Source organism: Lissotriton helveticus, chromosome 11, assembly GCF_964261635.1.
Source record: "Lissotriton helveticus chromosome 11, aLisHel1.1, whole genome shotgun sequence".
In the NCBI taxonomy this organism is placed as follows: domain Eukaryota; kingdom Metazoa; phylum Chordata; class Amphibia; order Caudata; family Salamandridae; genus Lissotriton; species Lissotriton helveticus.
The window spans coordinates 235,221,629-235,246,795 of NC_136072.1; the positions used below are offsets into that span (position 1 = coordinate 235,221,629).

The 25,167-nt window shown below is 44.1% G+C and overlaps 1 protein-coding gene across 1 annotated transcript in view; it reads right to left on the reverse strand.

The window, feature by feature from the left end:
* Positions 1-25,167, reverse strand: part of CP (ceruloplasmin) — a 428,303-nt gene that overhangs the window by 175,224 nt on the left and 227,912 nt on the right. Inside the window, exons 14-15 of the mRNA XM_078668012.1 lie at positions 11,984-12,112; positions 1,803-1,909 (exon numbers count right to left, since the gene is read on the reverse strand). Coding sequence (XP_078524138.1) covers positions 1,803-1,909; positions 11,984-12,112 — 236 coding nt within the window. The remainder of the gene's footprint in view (positions 1-1,802; positions 1,910-11,983; positions 12,113-25,167) is intronic.

The window sequence follows — 25,167 nt, forward strand, 5'->3', positions numbered from 1 at the left end:
GGGAGGACAAAGTCCACCTGCGGGCACAGAAATGGAATTCTAGCGCCCGGGTGATACCATGCAAAGTTGTAACTGCATTGAGCTACGAGATAATATAAGTGAAAATCCGGCACCCCGAATCTGCCCCTGTCATGTGGTAATGGGAGCACCTGCTAACGGACACACACCTTTTTACCACCCCAAACCAGCCTTATGAGACGTGATCGTAATTTTAATGATGGCGACTCTGCCTGCAATGGACATCGGGAGTCACAGCTATTTCTCCACCTGGGTCTCCAGTACCCCTAATGCCTACCCATATTTAAGGCAGATAATGTGGTCCGTGTCCAAGCGAACGTGTAAGCCCAGATATTTGACTGATTCTGAGCCCCATTCAAGAGGGAATTCAGAAGTCCAGGAGGTTGTGCTGGTAGTCAAGGGAAAGATAACAGATTTGTACCAATTTATGCCTAGACCGGAGTGTTGGCCAAAACGAAGGATCTCTTGAATAAGCGGGTCTAAGTTTAGGTGGGGTTCTCTGATGTACAGGATAGTATCATCAGCATGCAATGAAACCAAGAGGGGGCCGATGTTAAATTGTAGCCCCCTGTGCAGGTGCCTCTCCTGGAAGTATCGAATTAAAGGGTCCATGGCGAGAATAAATAAAAGGGGCGGTAAAGGGTACCCTTGGCGTGTGCAGTGTGAAAGAGGGAATAGGCTTGAGAGCGTGCCATTTAGGCAAATTCTTGCCATGGAGCGGCTGTAAAGCAGTGCCGTGGTGGCCATAAAGCCACCGGCTTACCCATGCCGCGCTTAAAAGACATGAAGAAAGGCCATTTCAGAGTGTCAAAGGCCTTTTCCGTATTGAGGAGTATCGCTGCAGCTGAAACCTCGGGATTGATCCTGTGAAGGACCGTGAACAACGTTCGAAGATTCAAGGAGGTCAAGCGGTGAGGGACGAAGCCGACTGCGCCAGGGAGAAATGAATTCCATTGAGATAGTCGATTGACAATTATTTTTGCGAGTATTTAATCATCTAAATGAAGTAGGGACAGTGTTCTGTATGATCCGCAGAGGGAGGGATCCTTACCGGGCTCGGGGAGAACAAGAATAACAGCTTCTCGTAATGTGGGGGATAGGATCTGCGTCTCTAGAGCCTCAGCATACACTTCGATCAATTGTAGTACTAAGAAGTCCTGGAAGGCCTTGTAGACTTCCTTTGTTTTTCTCTCTCTATCCCCTCGCACTTGTTATTGAATTTTCGATGTCTTTGCCATGAACTGTATTTCATTATTCTGATGTTACCTGTAACATTGAAAATATCTTGAATTGACATTACTAATGTTTTCGGAGTATTGACCAATCATATTCTGATGATTTAGATAAAAGTGACTTGGTAAGTATACAGAGTTTGTCTTATTATTGATTTATTTTACATTGATGCATACTGTGACTGTTATGTTTGATTAAGCGTTTCCTTCATTATAGGTCCTCATGAAGGAACTAGCATCTGTCTCTCATTATCTGAGTCCCTATTAGCTCTCAAAAGATCTATCGGAGGACCAGATATTAGAAAGTGGTTATTGAGTCTCTATCGACCCAAACTCTTAGATGAAATAAAAGTTTCATATATGATATTAGAGATATTGTGAAGGAGTATAAAATGTACACCGCTTCTGCTCAATCAATAGATAAAAGAAGCAATTCACACCATGCAAAAGGATGTTTCTTCCCTCCTTCCTTCTTTTTATACGAAGCACGTCTCAAAATACAGTACAGGATAGAAACTGAAGAGACACTACTCAAAACAACACTTCATTTACCTTCACTTGATCCACCTTTGAAAAGTAGGGCCATGTCACACAGTCACATTCACCTTTTCCGGGGCCAGATCTCTCTGGGATTTTCCAAATGTATGTTTGCACTTCTCCTGAATTATTAAAAAGTAACAGTGATTAATGTTATGTGTCAATACCAGCCTTTACAAGTTACAACACAGCATGCTTGTGGAGGGACAGCAGCAGCTTGGAGAGCATCCTGTGTATCAAAGTCCAACAGTATAGTTCCCAGACCTTTACTTGTGCATTGACATCTATATCTATGTATCTATAGCTATACCTATATATCTCATTTCATTTTTTTTTATCATTTCAAAAATCTTTATTTCGATCATGATAGATCATAAAAGATGTGCAATCAATTATTCACTTTGATAATTTAAAAACTATATACAATATACTCTCCATTTCAAAAACAGTTTCCATAAGTGATAATTACGCCAATGCTTGATAAACACCATTTTTAAAAACAAAATCGGAGCATTTAAACGAGGGAATTAAAAAGGATTTTTCACACAGTTATAGTGTCCTTAATTATTCTTGCATGCAGTCGCCACATTGCAGTCAGGAATTTTGCCATAGCAAATACTGTTGGTGCAGATAAATCTGATTTAAGAACTCTGTAGGCCGGAGCATATGTTCTAAAGCCCAGGTTTTTTAAATGAGGAACCAACCAGAAACTCCTAATTCTGCTATAGGCTCTGCAGAACAAGACCACGTGCAGATCGCTTTCCAGTTTGTAAGCACAGGCCGGACACACCCCTGAATCCAAACAACCAGCCCAAGATTTTGTAAGGGACCTTAAAGGAAGAGATCCATACCTCCATTGCATGTATATCTTCCGTGCGAACACTGGTGTCATGCCATCTAATACATATTTGTGACAATATGAGTCTTTTATTTTAATGAATGTGTCGGTTAAAGACCCTTCCCGAGTGGAATTCAATCTTTTTTGAAGCATGAAGCTGTAAAATAGTTGTGAGAGTGCTTTTCTAGAAATCCTTGCGGATGCATTTTCCGGCTCTGTCCATAGCTCTGGCACTCCTAAAGTCGTGCACATATCCCTGATGTACTTTATCCATGGGATTTTGGTGGCATTAGTTAATCTAAGAAATTCCTGCAGCTCGTTTCTGTAATTTACAAGGTCCTGACTACTCCTCAAGCAACGCCAATAGGTCAGAGGTTTGAGGCCCAATTCCTCAGCGACTGGTCGCAGTGCCAAGTCCAGTCTTAAGGGGAGAAGCGGAGTGCTTGGGGGGAGTGCAGCCAGTTGTCTGATGAAGTTATTCTCTACGACCTGTATGGTATACAGCGGAATGTGCCCCCAAAGCTCGCCCCCGTAAGTGATGCCCCCCAGAGCTTGAGCTTTATAAATGTATATGGCAGGTACCAACGGGCGCAGTGGGGATTTCTTAGCAATTCTTGTGATGCCTCCCACCCTCTGAGCTAGTTTTGTGGTTGCTTTTGCTTTGTGTGGCAACCATGTCAAGTTCTGGTTGAGGGTTATTCCGAGATATTCTATTCTGTAAACCCTTTCCAGAAGTGTAGAGCCTAGGAGGAGGTTTGGGCAGTTTTTGGGCTTGGGATTGAGGATCATAAATTTTGTTTTTGAAGGGTTTACTTCAAGGCCCCTTTCGTTACAGAACCCCAAGAACCCATTCAAGACCCTCTGTAGCCCCATTGGCGATTTAGACAGCAGCAGGGTGTCATCCGCAAACATGATCGCCGGCACCCTGCCGCTGTGCAATTGTGGTGCATTGATGTAAGGGATCCTACTCAAATGCTCTATCACCCCGTTCACAAATAGACAAAACAGGGTCGGGGCCAATACGCAACCCTGTCGTACCCCTCTGCGAACGGGGAACCTATCCGTCAGCCTGCCCCCTTTCCCACATCTAACTCGGGCATAATTGTCAGTATGCAATCTTATTAAGATATGGAGGATATCTCCTGGGACATCCAGCTCAGCCAGTACCTCCCACAGTTTAGCCCGTGGGACCAAATCGAAGGCGGCACGAAGGTCCACAAAGACTGCGTATAATGTGCCGCCTTCGATGAGTACTGTCTTCCAGTATATGATGTTCAATCGAAGTATTTGATCAACTGTGGAAACTCCTTTTCTAAATCCCGCCTGCAGGGGACTTAGGATATCGTTCTCCTCTGTTCAAGATTGTAACCTGTTAAGTATTAATCTGCCAAATAACTTCTAGGAGACATCAATGAGGCTTATTGGGCGATAATTGGCTGGGAGCAGGGGCGAGCCCTTTTTAAAAATCGGGACCACCTCCGCCCCCAGCCAAGTATCAGGTATTTTCATCCCCCCAAGCACTGCATTGAATATCACTAACAGGTAGGGTGCCCAGATTCCTGATTCCTGCCTGTATAGGTCGCCCGGCACCCCATCCAGGCCAGGTGCCTTTCCAGAGGATAACCCTGCTATCGCCGTCCTAATCTCTTTCTCAGTGAAGGGATCCGAGGCCGGATTGTCTTGGATGATGTGAGGCGGTGGTTCTATCCCTCCAGCCTCAGAGGAATATAATGACTGGAAATGGTTTTGCCAAGCACTGGCGGCAATGTTTGGTTCAATTGCCGAGGGAAGGTCTTTAGAACCGTGGTTGACTACTCTCCAGAATTTACGGGAGTCTCTTATTGCTAATGACTCCGAAAGGTTCTCCCAGTGTGGGAGGTCCCACTCTATCTTAGCATTAGCTACGAGTATTTTATACGCCCTCCTTCTAAGGCGGATCTCTTCTCTTGGACCACCAGCTTTAATGATGAATAGAAGGTCACGTTTGGCATTTCGGCAGGAGGTGTTAAACCAAGTGCCTTTGAGTGGTCCCTGGGTTCTGTGAGGTTTGGTGCAGAAAAGGTCTGCCTCAAGTGTTTTAATTAGTTGCTCATGCACGTGTGCGAGGTCCTCTCTTATTTCCTGCGTGCACACTGGGGCCCATAAGTCAAATGCCTCAGCGAGGATTGGAGTGATCCTGGCGTAGAGGGCAGCTAGCTTATCTTCACTAGTGGAAAGGGTTTCCCATCTTATCCTCCTTCTATTGTTTTCTAGGAGGTATCCCTCTCTGGGCTTTTGATCGTTTGATACTCGTTCCCCCATTCGGGGGATGGCATATTCCAGTTCCAGAGCATTGTGGTCACTGTCCTCTCTAGATGTTACTCTGAAGTCAACCACCCTTTTCCAAGCATGTAACTGTACCAGAAAGTAATCTAATCTAGATTCTCTCCCGATTTTGTTGTAAGTACATTTGCTCGGGATATCGGACCTGACGCGCCCATTACAGGCCCTAAGGCCATGGGTGAGGGTTAGCATGTTAATCTGCAAAGCTAATGGTGTCCATGCTCTCGGTGGGGGAACCTCTGTCGCTGGAACCTGCCAACTTGAATCCTCCTCTAGGGAGGGTCCATCAAGTAAGCCGGGTAGTGGTTCAAAATGCGAGTTGAAGTCTCCCCCTACTAAGTATGATATGCCTTCTGGAATGGTTTCTAAAAGAGAGGACAGTTCTTCAAAGGTGGCGAATATGGAGACTGGTCTGGAATAGACATTTATTATGAGTAATTTGTGTGATCTGGGACATTCGAGGAGGACAGCCAGTATGTCTACTGAGTCCATGGTATATATCGTGAAGCTATACAGCCCAAGTCTGAAGCCACCCAAATTGCCAGACCTCCAGATGGTCGACCTCTCCCACCCCATAGTGCTTGTTTCGAAAATATCTCAAAACCCCTATAGGTATGCTCCTCCCTTGCCCAGGTTTCTTGGAAGAGGCAAACACTTTTAGAGTTAATTAATTCAGCCCATGATTCAGAGTCTATTTTATTGGCCAGTCCTGCGACATTCCATGAGAGCAGCTTTAGTATGTGAGGGATGTGCTGGCTATTTCCCTTCGTGCCTTGATTTATCTTAAAATTTATATGAACTTTTGGAGATGTTCCCTGTATAGGCACTTGTCCCCTGTATAGCCCCTCTGATTCAGTTACACTGTATACTCTCTGTTGGAGATTTTCTGAACTTCTGGGAGCAAAATGCTCCTCCCCATGAATAGGGTTAGAGGGTTCATGGCCACCGTCGTTAGTAAAATTAGGTGTGGCGTGCACGAGTGGGTACGGGGGTGCCCTGTCATCGGAGGCAAGCAGTCAATCCACCATTTCGAGACAATCAAATCGATTATAAGTCGGCAGAAATGGTGGCTGGTAGTGTCTGAGGGGCCAAATTGCTCCTCGTTCAAAGCCACCCCTTCCCATTCCTCTTCTTTTGACGGTCTCCCATCCCTGAGCATCATCTTGAATTAAAGGGTAACCCGATGCCATTCGCATTTGGTTATAAGGATTTCTACTCGCTCCCAAGTTTCCCCCCCAGTTTCCCAGTGGCTCATGCGGGTGTCCCCAACTCTGGTCAGTGGGTGTGTAGGAGTTTGGTGGGTAAAAGAACGAGAGAGGAAGTGGATGGATGTTATTTCCCTCGTCCTCTGGGAAGCAACCACAAATATAGGAGACTGTTCCTGGTTCTTTAAAACTGACCAGTATGCAGTCGCCACTGATTGATTTTGGCGTCTTTCCTACCCATGAAACTCTTCTTACCATGCGAATATCGCTGGTCATGCCTCTGGGGAGTGGTCTAAATGTGGATAACCAATTAATTACTTTATTTTTTAGCGAGGCCCCTGTTTCTCTTGATGCAGGTTTTAGTTCAGGTGCCCCGGCTAGAATAACAGTGTATGCAGCCACTTCTGGTGGAAGATTAACAGTTACTGTTTTTTGTGTTTTTTGCAAAGTAGTGTATGTTATGATCTTGAAGGGTTTGTGATTTATTTGATGGAGGTTTGGATGCACTTGTATGTTGTAACTGTGAATGTGTTGCATCGGTGGCTGCGAGTGTTTGCTGTGAGCTGGGGGGTTGTTTGTGGGATTCGCCCGCAGGAATCACTGGTTGCTGTGGTCTGGCAAGGGAATTATTTTGCTTTAGACTGGGTGCCTGGTGACTAACTGGTTTTGGATTTGTAGATGTAATTGTAGGTTTCGCATTTTCAGCCTCATTGTTCTTAGTTGAGTTCTGAGACTCGAGGCCCTTCTTATGTTTTGGGTCTATGCTAGGTACTATGGGGCAGGAGTTCGCAGGTTTCCAACTGTCCATAAACTGGGAGGCAGTTTTCTCAAATTTAGTAAGCCTCGCTTCTATTTTAATCAGACGGGCTTCTATAGGACTAAGCAGTGACCTAAGCAGGTTTCCTATGTCTGCGAGTGTAATATCCTCTTCGGCTATCTCGGTATTGTGTTCTGTTGTGGAAGGCGAAAGTACAATGGAAATGTTGGGGGCTTTTATCGGGGGAGGGAGCTCCGTTCTGGCTAATGGTGGAGTCTCATGTATGGTATTATCAGAGCTAGATTTGTTATGTGTTGTACCTGGCTTTGGTTTTTTCGCCTTCCTTTCTCTGTGGCTCTGTTTCCCCGTTTTCCTTTTTTGTGTTGCTCCTTCCCTTGCGCCCCTAGCTGTACTTGGAGGCTCTGTTACATCTAAGGTGTTCGTTGCCAGTGGCGGTGGTTCCCTGGGTGAGTTAGGAATTAGTACGGTATGTTCCCCCGCACTAATGGGAGTTGGAGGTTGTGTAATTTGTATCAGTGGGAGTGAGAGTAGACTCATGTCTTCAAGGTCACTTAAGGTTTCCTCTAGGAGATCTAGACTGGTGGCTAGTTGGTCCCCTCCACAAGCTCCAAACTGCGAGCCATCTGTGTTCGGTCTTTTCTCAGGGGTTTTTGCCATGGCTAGAATGCCCATGGATGATCTCCTAACGCACTCAATTTCTTGGGAAATGCGCCTTTCTAGAACAGTGATGTCATCAATCAGCAAAGATCCCGCCTTGAGGAAATAATTGTCAATTTTACCTTGGGCCGTTGCAGGCGTGGTAGGACCAGTGACAGCCAAATTGGCTTTACTCCTAGTCTCCATTTTACTCATTGTTTGTAGGGTACCTTGAGGGTGCAAGGACCAGGTGATGTTATAAGGAGAGAGGGACACGAGCAAGATATAAGAGTGGCCCGGTCCAGTCTCTTCCGGCCTCGAACGGCCTGCTCTTTGCCCGGTCTTCACCCGCGCTTCTGTCCGCGCGCGTCCCGCGTTCGCGTCTGGAGGCGGGGCTAAGTAGGAGGAGGAGGGGGCGGGAAGAGGCACCAGGTGCGCGCGATGTCCTGGCGCAAGCACCTCTGGGCCTCGCAGTCCCGCTCCCGCTGGCCGATTCTGCGTCCCTCTCCCTCAGCAACAACGCAAAAGAAGGAATGGAGCACACGGGCTCTGAGTTCCACACACGATTCCTCTATTCAGGGCAGTATTAGCAGTATTAGCAGTGAAAAGGATTCCTCAGAGTTTGCCACAGGAAACGACTGCGAGCGGCACCCCGACTAGCTATACCTATATATCTACATAAGAACACAGGTGTAGCTTTACTTACAAACCAACACAGACATAACCTGAGAGTCCGAGCAGACCTCTGTTCTTGGAAGTTGGGGGGTCTAAATGCGCATTGTTTGATCAAGTTTATGCCAGAGAAGACAAGTCATCTCCAGGCCCGATTACAATTGGGGTTTACTGGGATACATATCTACTTCCCACTAATAGCAGGTCAGGTGCAGCAACAGGAGGCTTGGAAAATGCAGCCAGAAAAATTGCAAGGGGATCGGTGTGCAAGTGCAACCCAACCTTGGTCGCTGCCCAAATCCTCTTCTATCACACAGGGGAGCACATAACATTCACTCCACCTCACACCAGCCTACTCTGATGCCCTCTCCACCCCGAAATCCTTCCGTCACCCACACAGTTCTCACTCCTATTTGCCAGCTGCTGAAAGCAGGTGTTAAATGAGAACATTAATCCCTATGCATGCTGAATTATAACTAGAAAAAGGGCCCACATGATTATTCCCAATTTCATGGGGATTAACCCATAGCAGCTGAATTAGGTGCAGAGATATTATTTCTAGCCACAGAGTACCCTCCTCCTAAATCCAGCTGACTCTTAATCCAAGCCTCAGTCTTGTGCCCGGTGATGTGGTCTGAAAAAGCAATGATGGGTTCTGTTCGCAGGCTTTAGTCATACGTTCCTGGATCTTGAATGAAAATATTTCCTTGACAGGCAGTCAGTAGACACCCTTCCAAATAACATTGGTAGGTGCTCCTGTTAAAGGGGGAATTCTAATAACAATATGTAATTTAGCTAATGCGAAAGAGGAATTGCTAATAATCCAGTTAGAAAGTCAAAGGATCCTGGTGAATGTCCAAATTACACATTTTTGATAAAGCAGTACTTCATGTTGTGTATCCATGTAAGACCATTACAAAACAATAGGGAACCCAAAAATCTATGGGACCTGAGTCAGGTAAGTTACAAAAGCAAGATTGGTCCAAACAGAATCTCTTAAACATTAAACATCTATAGCACCCAGAAGAAATAATTTTTCAGAAAAGTTTAGAAAATCAATTTCTCAAGTTTGTTTTTTTGTACCAAAAATCAATTTGTTCATCATACTTTTAATAGAAAAGTGCTCCAAAACAAGTGGATAGAAGCAAGTGCTCAGATGAGTGCTTGTGGAAGGTTGGGAATGAAAAAAACAGTGCAGTGAAATTACACTATTTACAATGAATGGAAGAAAAAAACATGTCTAACACATATTCTATATTAATCTAGCGTAATCCTCCGACAGACGAAACAGTAAACAATTTCCCAATATCTAAGAGTGGATGAAACTGGAGTACAGATTGATGTGAAAAGTCACAGTTTCGACCCCAATGCGGATGGAAGGAACTATAATTCCTTAAGGAGGGGTCTTCGTCAGGACAAAGGGAGCAACCTTGCCCACTGTAGCCAAAACAGCGGGGACGGGAAACGATGGGACCCAAGGCTCCCAGTCAGAAGAATGATGGATGCAAACAGCCACTCAGTGGTCCATCGAGAATAAGGGAAACAAAGCAATGTGAGAAAAAAGGGCCACAAAAAGCGAAATGCCCAGGATTTCAATTCAACATATTCTTAGTGTTTAACTCTAATGCCATGAGCGACAATTTTGGGGAAACCTGAATGAATCAGGTCCAACTTTCACGTCTTTAAATTTCTCCATAAAAGCCTTGAGTCTCCGCAGGTCACGCAAGCCAAAGGGGCATAGACATGGACAATGAAAACAGGACAGTAGTCAAACATGGCTCCATCACGTACATTTTTTGCGGTGAGGATATTGTCAACAAAGAGAAAAGTGTTGCAACATATGGTGCTACAGTTAAATAGGACTATGGCACATCCTAATTTCCAGGATGTAGGTGTGCTGAAGGCAATGGAAAGGATCTTGTATATCCAAGTGTCAAATGTTTTGACTGACCTTGGAAGATCAGTTAGGTACTTACACTAGAATACACTTGGTTGTGGATGTCAACAAGGCTACTTTACAGTTTGTTTTAAGTAATATGATAGACGATCACATTGAAAGAGGAAACAGATGAAGTGTTTGAAAAGAATGGTCTGCAGTCGAACAATGAGAATTTTCTATCAGAAATTTTGTCCAGATAACGTTGTCTGGTTGAGTTCTCTGGCCTCCGACACTGTCCACTTCATCGTCCGGCCCTACCTATTCAGCCTGATCAAACAATTGGGTGCCTTCAGAGTTTTAAGAGGGAAAATTAACTCTCTTTTTGAACCACCCTCCTTTAAAACTGCTCACGTTCAACAGCAGTCATTCCCAGGTGTACTTCCCGTATGTGTAAATCTCTCCTGATGGATTTGAGTTTGAAACCTACACTGCTGTCCTTCCGTAAGCACCTAAAAACTCATCTCTTCTGAAAATATTTGTCATGTAAGACTCTTGCCTCCCATTTCAACTTATGGGTTTTTTGGTACCTATTGTCCTTCCTCTTCCTTTTGGCTCTTTTCCGTCCTCTAGTCCCCCTTTCTCTCATCTTGTCCTTGCTTCATGCCCTCCCACATCTGTTGTCTCACAAACCCTCTTAGATTCTCTCTGAGTCCCCTTGCTCTCATTTTTCTGTCCTCTCACCCATTCTCCTTCCTCTGCCACTCCTCCTCCAACTCTCTCCTTTAGCGCTTACCTTGACATACCTTCCCAGGCCTGTCCTCCTTATTCCTTCTGTCCTTTCAGTTCCATTACTTTCATTCTTCCAATCAGATGTCTCTCTCCACCTCCTACCATTCTCCTGACTGCCTCTGCTCCTTTCCTTTATTCTTTTACCACCAGTCTCTCTGCCTTCCACTTGCCAGTCGATGTTCCGCTTCCTTCCCCCTTCCCTATGCTCACTCCTTTCTCTACCCTCTTCTCCTCCTTCCCTTCTTTTTGTTTGCCTGTCTCTCACCATCTACTGTCTCTCCCTGTCTCCATGAATCTTTCTTCCCCTGCCCACTCTTATCTTCCACTCTTGTGCTCTTTGTTACTTTCCTCCTCACACCTCTTTAACTCGTTCCCTCCTCTATCCATTGAATCCTTCTCTTTCTTGCTACCTCTTCCACCACTCTTCCTCATTCATCCTCTCTCACTTCATTCTGAGCTCTCTGGCTTCCCATTTCCTTCTCTCTGGTTACTCATGTGGTTGTAACCAATTCAATCTTCGTGAGTGAATTTTACCTTCATTATGCTATCTGTCTGACATTCTGTTTAACTTTCTTCTCTTAGATTTTATTACATGTAAGACCTTTACATAATCGCTCTTCTCTGCAGTGGCATAGCTTGGCTTTGTGCTAATAAAAAAAATACACAAACAAATGGATGAATAACTAAATCCAGAAAACCATAAAATTAAAAGCTCTAACATATGATGTTAAAAGAAACAAGTGCCAAGGTGTGCCTCCACCCTTCTTGCTTTTACTCTGACTTCACCATTGGCTTGAATCCCTTCCGTGTTTATGATCCACATTCACCTGATCCTATGACCTTCCTTTTAGATCACCTTGATTCAATTCCACCACCATCATCAGGTAATTGCTGAAAAACTCAGCAGGAAGCGTTGAGTAAGGTCATAGGTTAAATGTCAGTGACCACCATCAAAAAGGTTTTTCTAGTTGAGGTTAATGGATGCAGAAAAAATATCTACTAGGCAAAATAAGTAGTACCTTAAGTAACCTGTTCAACTACAGATGCATTCATGTAGAAGGGAATGATATGGGGTACCTGGCATTGTTTCTTTAACCGTAGAACTGTCTGTTTTCACACCTTGGGCATGGATGGAGTAAGGTCTGCTCGCATTGTTTTTGAAAACAATGATAATTTTTTGTCCAACTTTTGCACGAATCATTGGGCCTGTCAAGGAAGTGAAAAGAATTAATAAAGGCGGGGATCATTAATAAAATGCAGTACTTAAACATACAAAACAATTCTCAAATTCAAACTATAAACAGAAGGATATGAGCATTGTTATTTAAAAGTGAAGTCCACATTATGGAGCTTCTTCACAGAGCATTGGACAGTTAGCTTGAACAAGAAAAATGTTAAATAAAATACACAAGGTACTTACAAGCTCATTATTGATGTACACAGGGAAATAATGCAGTGTAATCAACAAAAAATGTCCAGTGCATGCTCCAGGTAGGACAAGCACAAAACGGCCAAGTACAGTGTGGTGGTATTTGATCTATTACCGCACCAATAGCTCTTGGAAGTTTTAACGTCCACAACTGTGGGCCCCGCCTCCTATCACAAATGTCCTATGAGAAGACATAAGACAGGAAGGGTGTATCAGACACCAGATAGATGCCTTATTGCCATTCCCCATCAATTCCAGCTTTCCAATATTGTGCACATTATCCTATCATTGATTGCTAGGTTTCCATCCCCTACCCCTTTTCATCTATAGCTGCCTAATTACCTCGGCTGGACAGAGCAGTTCTGCTCACTCTTCCAGACTCACACCTGTGTGCCCGACCCAGACTTCCTTCTTCGGCTCATTTCCCCTGTTTCCAATCTGAACATATCTGTTAGTTTCTGTTCCCTAACCAAGGTGGTTAATGCCTTAATTTTTCTTGCGTTTTGTTGCCGGGGGTCTTTATATTTGTTTGTGAGCTGGTGGCATGCAATCCGACCACCATGAATGCCACACAGCATCCAGTACCGTCCACTGTGTGATAAGAAACCTGTGTGGCAAAAGGTATCCCTTCCTTCACAAAAACAATCCTGCCTGTAACAGAGAAACCATTGCACCATGGCTCAAGGGTGCCTGCATTGGCACTAGGCAGCTCACAGTGTGCTAATGCAGAAAGTGGTTGTAAAATACTTTCAACTCATTGGATCAAGCACCGCCCCCGGACCCGATCCCGTATGAGTCCGCACTGATTAATTCAAACTTCCACACCGAGAAACAGTCTGCCGAACTCCCGGCTTGACAGGGGTGCCGCACTCGAAGATATCGTCTAACTGAGGCGCCTCCATCCCCGCTACAGATCTTTCTCGGACGCTGTTCCGCCCTACTGACAGTGAACCTACCAGCATGACCTAACCACCGTTTGGTCTACACAGAAGCACCACCAATACATCACAACCCGTTCCTGAAGACGATCCTGAGTCATCGACTACACAGTGCAATAAATGGCACAGATCCCACAGTGGCTCACTTGAATTGTTACCTCTAAATTTAATACGACTGGATTGTAATTTACTTTGGAGCCACATTATTCATCTTTCACACTGTATATATTGTTACGTTCTCACACCTTGCACCGTTCACGCTGTCCATAATTGTCACTTGCGTCGCCACTTATGTCACTTGCACATACCGGGCACCAAGTGCAATTCGGGTTCTTTATTAATTCATTTTTATACAGTGCTGCCATAACTGTATTCCCTATCTGTGCCTAAACTACATGATGCAATGAGCACGTTCTAAAACGATTTGAGTCTCCTTATTTCCTTACAAGTAATGCTTCTTGCATACATGTTTAATTGTCTATATAATAATACTTGTTGGGATATTGTCTGTTCATTTTATAGTGCAGAAAGTGAGCAGGAATGCGTTATATCTTAGTAGATATGGCACATTCCTGCTCTCTTCCTGTCACACTGCACAGCTCAGCAAGTTGTCTTGCTGCGTTGCTTGATTTGTTTTGTAAATCTGGGCATTAGTGTTTCTGGGTGAGTTTCAGAATATTCACAATGAGGCAGTAAGAAGCTGAATGGATGGATGAGTGAGTGTATCGATAGATGGATATTTGAGTTAGGGAATTTGGGTATAGATAATGACTAAGGGAGCATATGTCTTGATAAATCGTTTAGTGCATGGGTGAAAGGTTGAAATAACAAGTGCATGGGGGATTGAATGAATAAGTAAGTGCATAAAGAAGTTATTGAGTTCATGGATGAAAGCAGGCAGGTTACAGCAGTCTTAGAGGAAGAGCCCTCAGACATCTGTAGTGATAAATTAAAGCAAAATGTAAATACCAATATTGCCCTAGTACTAAGCATTAGCCCAAGGCTAGACACAATTATGCCAATGGATCCCACAATATACAAGTACACCAACTTTACAGGAGTTTCACACAATTGTTTTGTCAAGATGCTAAATTGTTGTTCATACCTTCAATTTCTCTTGTCGTTACTAATATATCTCTTTTGCATGGATACAACACACTTTTAACACATAACTCGATTCCTTTTTTTAAAAAAAATTGTTAAATTATTTTTATTGTCAGCTTGACATCATGGGAAAGAACCCAAAAAGTAAAACAGGCAATTTCATCATGGCAAATATAACAGAAGAGAAAATAATACATACAACATATTCCATACAGATCATCAATGACAAAAGAGAAAGAACATCAAACGTGGATCAGGAATGCGTAAAGCTAATTATCCTTAACTACCCTTAACTATTCAACCAATATCTAAGATGGATACAATCTCTGTATGAGACACCTACAGCAATTGTTAGCTATATGGGGAATAATTCGGACAACTTTTCAATAAAAAGAGGTACTAGACAGGGGTGTCCTCTTTCACCCCTGTTATTCGCTATAGCTCTAGAACCATTCCTAAATGCATTAACTGCCCATAAACACATAATCCCAATAGAACACGAAGATATGTGTCTAAAACTTACAGCCTTCGCCGACGATATAGCTATATACACTACTGATTTAATCCAGGCTATACCTAAAATAACCCAGGAAGCAAGAGAATTTGGTGCTATATCGGGCTATAGACTAAATGTCAATAAAACGCAAGTGATAGCAAACTATCAACCCACACTTCCGATTACAGGGCTTTGTCAAAAGGCTACTTATTTAGGAGTAAAACTTAATTCTAACATCGAGAAAATTATCCCACTAAACTATGATCCTTTGCTTAAAGATATTTCTTCTATGCTAAAAAATTGGAATAAAATACCTCTTAGCTTGATCGGACGTATCAATATAATAAAGATGAAGATAGTCCCAAAAATACTATATTTATTTAGATCTATCCCTCTACAACTAACTAAATTCTATATTAAGAAAATAGAAAGTATCTGTAGCAGCTACATCTGGGGATACAAAAAAGCTAGTCGATCAATGACGGTACTGAAACTATCCATTGAAAACGGGGGACTAAATTTCCCAGATCTAAAAATTTATTTTCTTGCAACTTTTATACAACGCATACGCAGCCTTCTCTCTAACGATGCCCCTACATTCTACCATCTATTCATGTTAGGATTGCAAAGCAATCAGTTCCTATTCCGGGTACATGACCCAAATTATTTCAAGCGAGTTAAATTCAAGACTGCCAGAGCCATCAAAAGAATTTGGGATCAAATAATAGATATTGAAAACATTTCTTTTTTTAATGCTGAACTCCCAATATGGGGGAATCCTGGGTTACCTAACATCTTCGCTGATGGCGCTTGCACTTATTGGAAAGACCAGAATATCAACGAGCTCGGGGATCTTTATGGTCCGGATGGCCTTCTGAGCTTCAATACATTAAAAATACTTTATAAAATCAAAGAGAACACACATTTTAAATACATACAGATACAAGATTTCTTAATTAATAAAAAGAAAATTGAGAGTGTTGAAAACTCAGACATTTTATAGTTTATCTATTCCAATCAGACCAAAGCCATTATTAGTAAGAGCTATAGGCTCCTCAACAAAAGTCAAGTCGGCGATTGTGGCAAAATGGCAGGCAAATGGACTAGCAGGCTAGGAATAAACATCAATCCAAGCCAGGTCGCGTGTTCACTAAAACAAATAAATCGAGTTGTTCAGTCTTCAAATCTGAGGCTACAATTCTATAGGACAGTCACTCAAATGTACTATACACCTCAAAGAATCTCTAGCTGGGCTTCTGGCAACATCTCTAACGAACGCACTAAATGCTCAAAATGTAACATGGAAGCAGTAGGCATAGAACATATGCTCTATGAGTGTCCAAAACTCACTACCTTCTGGTTGGGAATAATCGATGCTCTCAACAGGAAGCATATACCAACGCCTACACTCTCTGCTCACTTAGTTTTGTTAGACATACAAGACACGAACAGTATATACAAGGATCTGCTAACTATCATTTTCGCCTGTGCTAGACTGGCCATCGCGCGAACATGGATCTCGAAGGAGCCCCCTAGCGTTATGGAATGGTGGTATCTTATCCATGAAATACATACTATGGAACTCTCATTGGCCAAACTAAGAGGCTCTAAAGCCCTAAAAGGAAGGGAAAAAATTTGGGGAACATTTATTAGTTAAATGGATTAATATTTTGTGAGACCGACATGTTATACATGTTATGCATTTATATATATATATATATATATATATATATATATATATATATATATATATATATATATATATACTTTTCCTTTTTTCTTCTCTCTTTTCTCTCTCTATAATGATAATAACATGTACAGAGAATCATGCATATATGTACAATTGAGTTGATTCTATCATTGTATTTTCTGTTTTTTTTTCTTGCAATAAGTTTTTTTTTTTTAAAACAAAAAAAACTATTCAACCAATATCTAAATGGCGCCCATATTTTTAAACCCCTCTCACGCCTCCTCCTACCGGATCTCAAAAATACAGCAGATTCTAAATTATAAAGGGCTAAGATTCTTGCTCTCCAGTTCAAAAAGGTGGGGGGATCGGGTTAATACATTCAGAAGTTATACATAACCGAAACAATGCCATTGCAATACATAGGAAAGCTGATTCATAAGATGGTCTGACAGTTTGTATTTCGGAGCCCATTATTACCAACTCGGAAGAGAGTCCCACCGAAATTTTCAAAGAATTATTAATAAATGATTGTACATCTTGAAGAAATACACTTAGCTTATTGCATAAATGAAACATATGTATATCATTGGCTGCCAATAAGCCACATCTTGGACAACCGTGAACCCCACCACCTCCCCATTTTGATATTTTAGCGGGGGTATAATACAGGTCAAATAAAGCCATATAGCTTTGAGACCGCAAGCTCCCAGAAATTAAAACTAAATTTGAGAGATCCAAGGCAAGTGCCATATCTCTTCCAGTTTTCCTAGTTTACAATCCAATTTTGTATTTTGAGAGGAAAGATCGTCAGGTAGACCTGCTAATAAATTTTGATAAAGGGCCCCTATGCGGGCCTTCCTCAAGATCAAGTCCATAAGTGTATTTTTAGCAAGTACAGCAGGGGAATTTTGGAGGTGGTTACTTATATAACTGCGTAATTGTAGGTATTTAAAGAATTCGTGTGTATCCAACCCAAACTTGTCTTTCAAAGATGAGAAAGAGGCCATATTGCCTTCGTAAGCTAAATCCCCCAAAGTGAGAATACCCTGGGATCTCCAACTAATTGTAACTACGTCCTGAAAGATAGAGGGCAATAGCCTAGCGGCTGCCAAAGGTGTATAAAAATTGATGTTAGGAATCAACCAATTCCGCCGTACCTTCCTCCAGACTGAGTACAATGCTAACTCCACCTTGAACTTAGTCTTTTTGTAATAGCTGGGCTCTAAGACCGAAGAAAGAATCCCCTGAGCCCCTTCCCCTAAGCCCAACTCGAATATCGAAGGGCTAAGAGATGGTGGGAGTGGGGCACGTGGCCCAAAAAGTGGCTGGGCTAGATGTTGAAGAAGCTTGGCCCAATTATATAACAGCAAATTGGGAACTGCCCACCCGCCCCTATCCAATGGCAGACACATCCATTTAGCAGCTCTGCGTGGAAGGCGATAACTCCACAAAAACCTATCACAGCATCTTTCTGCCCTATTCAAACTGGCCTGAGCAAATTCCAAAGGAATGGTCCTAAAAATATACAAACATTTGGGCAAAATCAACATTTTAAGTACGTTCCTTCTTCCAAATAAAGACAGGTGCAAGTTGTCCAACCTGCGCAGGGTGGTATTAACGGTATCTATTATAGGCAAAATATTCATTTCAGGTAACAGCTCTACTGCAGCCATGATTTTAACGCCCAAATAGGTTGTACTTTGGACGACTGGCGCATCTGAGGGCCCCATAGTAGATAACTGAATAACCTGGGTTTTCTGAACGTTGAGTTTGTACCCTGAAATACGGCCAAAACCTTCGGCCAGACTCCTAATGGCCGTAAAGGCAGATGAAACATTACTAGTTAAAACAATAAGATCATCTGCGTACGCCAGAACTTTAAATTCAGTCAAATTGACCCTAACAGGTGAGATGCTAAGGGAGAGCTCTATTTTATTTATAAATAAGTCGATGTAGAGGGCAAATAACAGGGGCGAACAGGGACAACCCTGGCGTGTGCCCCTGTTAATATCAAACAGACAAGATTGCAAGCCTGAAATAGACAGAGTTGCTAGCGGGGCAATATAAAGGGACTGTACAGCGTTTATAAAGTTAGGGCAAAACCCTTTCCATTGGAGTACTTTCCAAAGAAAGCTCCAAGCAACCCTGTCAAACGCCTTTTCGGCGTCCAACAGGATTGCGCCAAGGGGAGATCGAGTTACTTGGGCCCAATTGAGAAGCGCTATAACACGACGGACGTGGTCTGCTGTGTCCCTGCCGGGAATGAATCCATGTTGGCGAATGGAAACTAAAGGGGATATCACCGTTGCCAATCTAACTGCTAGTATCTTTGAGAAAAGCTTACTTTCCGTATTAATAAGCGAGATTGGGCGAAATGAAGCAGGATTCAGCTCCGGCTTATCTTTTTTTTTCAGTAAGATAATTGTAGTACAACGCCAGGAGTCTGGAGTCCTGCCCAATTGGGCATCTCTAAGGGTTGTTAAAAGATCATCTCTAATCTCAGACCGAAATGTGCTGTAAAACTCTAAAGGAATAGAGTCAGGGCCCGCTGCTTTGCTGCTAGCCAATGAGTTTAAGGCTGCATCTACTTCCTCTCATGCAAAGGGTGCTGAGAGGACCGCATTTTGACAATCCGAGACTTTCAGGGTATTGAGCTCATCAATAAAAGGGCCAAACTCAGATTCAACAGTATGAGCACTAACTTCCTCAGTATACAGGGAAGAATAACATTCGGAAAACACTTTCAGTACACCCTCAGAAGTATCCTGAATAGATCCCTGAGAATCTCGGATCCTGTTAATGCGATTAGCTAGACCTCGCTGATGGAGACGCTTGGCCAGGACCCTGCCAGATCTTTCACCATACTCGAACATCGTCGAGCGATATTGTAGGTATTTGGCTGCAAGATCCTGGCCAAAAAACTCAAGCAGCGAGGCTTTAATACGTGCAACCTGCAACTGTATATGAAGTATATCGGAGCCCTCAGTAATCGCAGTTGTGAGCTGGACCTCTGCACATCGCAATTCATCAATACGCAACTTAGTTGTTTCCTTAAATTGTTTTTGGCGAAAGAATGAAAAGTTTTTAGTCTCCCCGCGCACTGCCACGTTAAGCGAATCCAAGACTATATTACTAGGTGCTGAGCCTCTATTATTATTCAAAAATTCAGTCACCCACGGTCTCATGTGGTCTAAATATGATGGTTCCAATAGAAGCTTCCTTTCAAAGGCCCAAGATCTAAAAGTTCTAGCTGAACCAGCCAAGGTGCAGTTAATAGTCAGTAAATTATGATCCGAAATAATTCTGGGGGAAATAGAAATTAATGTAGAATCTGCCAATTGATCTGAAATAAAAAAATAGTCAAGCCGGACCATTTTTTTATGAGGGGCTGAAAAATATGTCGAACCATCTATATTTTTGCAATGGTGAAACAAAAGGTCAGTCATAAGATGTTCTTGAACCAAACCTTGTAGAGCTCTATACACCCTAGGTTTCTGGCCCACATAATTCTGTCCTCCTACTACATTGAAATTTGCCGGTAGATTGATGTTAAAATCCCCACAGAGACAGATAGGCTGGGGCCAAAGAGCCAATTCCACATTTAAATAATCTAGCACAACAGGGTCATCTAAATTAGAACCATACACTGTACAAACCGTCAAGGGTGAACCATTAATCAAAAACTCAGCTATTGCCCATCTCCCCCAGAATCTTGACTAGATCTTAAACAGGAACCCAACCCACGTTTCATTAAAATTGCCACCCCCGTATCATGGAGGACTGCTGAGAACTCACTATTAAATCAAACCTGAGAATTTTAAGGCACTCCCTCTTATTCCAGGGAACGTGGGTTTCCTGCAAACACAGCACTTCTAGCTGCAGAGCTTGGACAACTCGTGCAAACAAAGCCCGCTTTTTCCCATTATTTAATCCGCAGACGTTCCATGAACCAATACATACCCTAGCTGACGCCATAAGGGAAATTTAAAGAAAACATCAGAATTACAATAATTCTTTGATATAATCCATGATTGCCATGATGAGAAACATTTTTCAAGCTTTTTTTTGTATGCACCACAACCCCACCCCCTCCCTACCACCCCCCCCACCTCCCCTACAGAGCCCCCACCCCCACTCCCTTACTCCTACCTCCCCCCTGAAAACCCCCCACCCCCCATGGACCCCCACCACCCCCCGAGCAAGGCAGGAACCGAGGTTCCAGTGATGGGGAAGCTGGTATGAGCGGGGAACCCCCCCCTCCCAAAAAGGATGCTGCTAAATCTGTACAAAAAAATTCAAGCCAAAGTAAAGGGCTATGCCCTCGTAGAGCCACCTGAATTCACCAGAACAATAACCCTACTACTAGCTTAAAAAAAGGGGAAAGAAAGAACGAAAAAAATATACGTTTATGAGCTAAAACAGTTAATCTGTTACAGTAAATCCCAAAATGCTTTGGCCTGAATCAGAGACTCGAAAAATCTAGTTTGGCCTTGGTAAATAATTTTAAGCTTAGATGGAAACAGCAAAAAAACCTGCGCCCCCTTAGACTGAAAAGGGGCGATCAACTGACGGAGCTGCCACCTCCGCTCTACTGTGGCTGGACAGAAATCCGGCCTCACAAAAAAATGGCAGCCTTTTCCTGACCTTTGCCTATCGGGCCTGGCTAGATCATAAATCTTTTCTCTTGCTAAGAAATTTTGCATACAAATTAAAATAGCACGGGGTCTATTCACTGCTTGGCCCGGACGCAGCTTCAATTTGAAGGGGAACCGATGAGAACGTTGGATCTCCAGTCACCAGTCCCATTCCTTCACCTCTGGAAATGCTTCTGAAAATAAATCAACAACAAACTGACCAGTATCTGACCCTTCAGTCCCCTCGGGAACCCCCAAAATTCTTAGGTTGTTCCTCCGTGTCCGATTCTCAATGTCAACCAATTTTCCTTGAACATCAGTCCTCTGTGACTGCAACTCGTCCATCGTGGCTTTTTGAGTCACCCAGTCGTCCTCCAACGTGGAAATCCTTGTTTCTGCCTCCGCAACCCTAGAGGCTATATCCGTTCAAGTCTTAATCACTCTGCGCAGGGAGTTTTGAACCCTGCGACATGCCCCCTGTGCCCGGGCGCTTTCCTGGCGCGTCTCCTCTCGTGGGCCATTATAGTTTGATAAATTATGGCTAGCGATACTTCAGCTGGAGGTGAGCCAGTGTTAGCCTCCAAAAGATGGGACTCCAGCTCTTGAGAAGTGCCTTGTGGCACCGGCTGGGTAGAAAATGAATAATCCCAAGCTAGTGAGCCTGTAAATGCCGCAGAATCCTGAGGTGCCTTACGAATTGTTGGAAGACCGCTGGACATAGCGATAGAATTTAATACATCATTAGTGCGCCAATCTCCCATATCACTGCCCTCATCATCAGTCCAATCTTTGTCCAGCCCATTATCTTCCACCGATGGCTCAGTATGTTCGGACAGAGAGAAGAAATTATCACCATCTGTGTCACCTTCAGCACTTGCAGAGGGCGCAGGAGACCATCCTGACTCCTGCAGAGGAGGTCGCTCCCCACGCTCCCTGCTATCGCTGGTCTTCTACATTGCCTGCATTAATATCGATTGCAAAAAACACAGTTGATGGACAGAATGTAGAACAATGTCATACATTCACCCCAGTACAAGGATCTGGGCCTAAATCCATCGTTTTTTTGCACTCCACACCACCCTGGGTTAGACACTGGCTATATGCAAATCAGCTCTGACCCTGGGCCTCATGGGAACAGTCCAGTCCGAACTACCAAGCCATGTCTTTCCCAGACCGGAATCAAGCATCCAAGGACCGGTTTCTGGCTATCAGCCTTCATCAGCCTGGATAGCTTGACTCCAGTGGTGTGGAGAGCCTGGGACTCACGTCTGAGCATACCCAGCCCACTCGGGGTGAAAATTGCAAAAAACACAGTTGATGGACAGAATGTAGAACAATGTCATACATTCACCCCAGTACAAGGATCTGGGCCTAAATCCATCGTTTTTTTGCACTCCACACCACCCTGGGTTAGACACTGGCTATATGCAAATCAGCTCTGACCCTGTGCCTCATGGGAACAGTCCAGTCCGAACTACCAAGCCATGTCTTTCCCAGACCGGAATCAAGCATCCAAGGACCGGTTTCTGGCTATCAGCCTTCATCAGCCTGGATAGCTTGACTCCAGTGGTGTGGAGAGCCTGGGACTCACGTCTGAGCATACCCAGCCCACTCGGGGTGAAAATTGCAAAAAACACAGTTGATGGACAGAATGTAGAACAATGTCATACATTCACCCCAGTACAAGGATCTGGGCCTAAATCCATCGTTTTTTTGCACTCCACACCACCCTGGGTTAGACACTGGCTATATGCAAATCAGCTCTGACCCTGTGCCTCATGGGAACAGTCCAGTCCGAACTACCAAGCCATGTCTTTCCCAGACCGGAATCAAGCATCCAAGGACCGGTTTCCGGCTATCAGCCTTCATCAGCCTGGATAGCTTGACTCCAGTGGTGTGGAGAGCCTGGGACTTAGCCAGTGTCTAACCCAGGGTGGTGTGGAGTGCAAAAAAACGATGGATTTAGGCCCAGATCCTTGTATTGGGGTGAATGTATGACATTGTTCTACATTCTGTCCATCAACTGTGTTTTTTGCAATTTCACCCCGAGTGGGCTGGGGATGCTCAGACGTGAGTCCCAGGCTCTCCACACCACTGGAGTCAAGCTATCCAGGCTGATGAAGGCTGATAGCCAGAAACCGGTCCTTGGATGCTTGATTCCGGTCTTGGAAAGACATGGCTTGGTAGTTCGGACTGGACTGTTCCCATGAGGCACAGGGTCAGAGCTGATTTGCATATAGCCAGTGTCTAACCCAAGGTGGTGTGGAGTGCAAAAAAACGATGGATTTAGGCCCAGATCCTTGTACTGGGGTGAATGTATGACATTGTTCTACATTCTGTACATCCACTGTGTTTTTTGCAATTTCACCCCGAGTGGGCTGGGGATGCTCAGACGTGAGTCCCAGGCTCTCCACACCACTGCAGTCAAGCTATCCATGATGATGAAGGCTGATAGCCAGAAACCGGTCCTTGGATGCTTGATTCCGGTCTGGGAAAGACATGGCTTGGTAGTTCGGACTGGACTGTTCCCATGAGGCACAGGGTTAGAGCTGATTTGCATATAGCCAGTGTCTAACCCAGGGTGGTGTGGAGTGCAAAAAAACGATGGATTTAGGCCCAGATCCTTGTACTGGGGTGAATGTATGACATTGTTCTACATTCTGTCCATCAACTGTGTTTTTTGCAATTTCACCCCGAGTGGGCTGGGGATGCTCAGACGTGAGTCCCAGGCTCTCCACACCACTGGAGTCAAGCTATCCAGGCTGATGAAGGCTGATAGCCAGAAACCGGTCCTTGGATGCTTGATTCCGGTCTGGGAAAGACATGGCTTGGTAGTTCGGACTGGACTGTTCCCATGAGGCACAGGGTCAGAGCTGATTTGCATATAGCCAGTGTCTAACCCATGGTGGTGTGGAGTGCAAAAAAACGATGGATTTAGGCCCAGATCCTTGTACTGGGGTGAATGTATGACATTGTTCTACATTCTGTCCATCAACTGTGTTTTTTGCAATTTCACCCCGAGTGGGCTGGGGATGCTCAGACGTGAGTCCCAGGCTCTCCACACCACTGGAGTCAAGCTATCCAGGCTGATGAAGGCTGATAGCCAGAAACCGGTCCTTGGATGCTTGATTCCGGTCTGGGAAAGACATGGCTTGGTAGTTCGGACTGGACTGTTCCCATGAGGCACAGGGTCAGAGCTGATTTGCATATAGCCAGTGTCTAACCCAGGGTGGTGTGGAGTGCAAAAAAACGATGGATTTAGGCCCAGATCCTTGTACTGGGGTGAATGTATGACATTGTTCTACATTCTGTCCATCAACTGTGTTTTTTGCAATTTCACCCCGAGTGGGCTGGGGATGCTCAGACGTGAGTCCCAGGCTCTCCACACCACTGGAGTCAAGCTATCCAGGCTGATGAAGGCTGATAGCCAGAAACCGGTCCTTGGATGCTTGATTCCGGTCTCGGAAAGACATGGCTTGGTAGTTCGGACTGGACTGTGCCCATGAGGCACAGGGTCAGAGCTGATTTGCATATAGCCAGTGTATAACCCAGGGTGGTGTGGAGTGCAAAAAAACGATGGATTTAGGCCCAGATCCTTGTACTGGGGTGAATGTATGACATTGTTCTACATTCTGTCCATCAACTGTGTTTTTTGCAATTTCACCCCGAGTGGGCTGGGGATGCTCAGACGTGAGTCCCAGGCTCTCCACACCACTGGAGTCCTGCTATCCAGGCTGATGAAGGCTGATAGCCAGAAACCGGTCCTTGGATGCTTGATTCCGGTCTGGGAAAGACATGGCTTGGTAGTTCGGACAGGACTGTTCCCATGAGGCACAGAGTCAGAGCTGATTTGCATATAGCCAGTGTCTAACCCAGGGTGGTGTGGAGTGAAAAAAACCGATGGATTTAGGCCCAGATCCTTGTACTGGGGTGAATGTATGACATTGTTCTACATTCTGTCCATCAACTG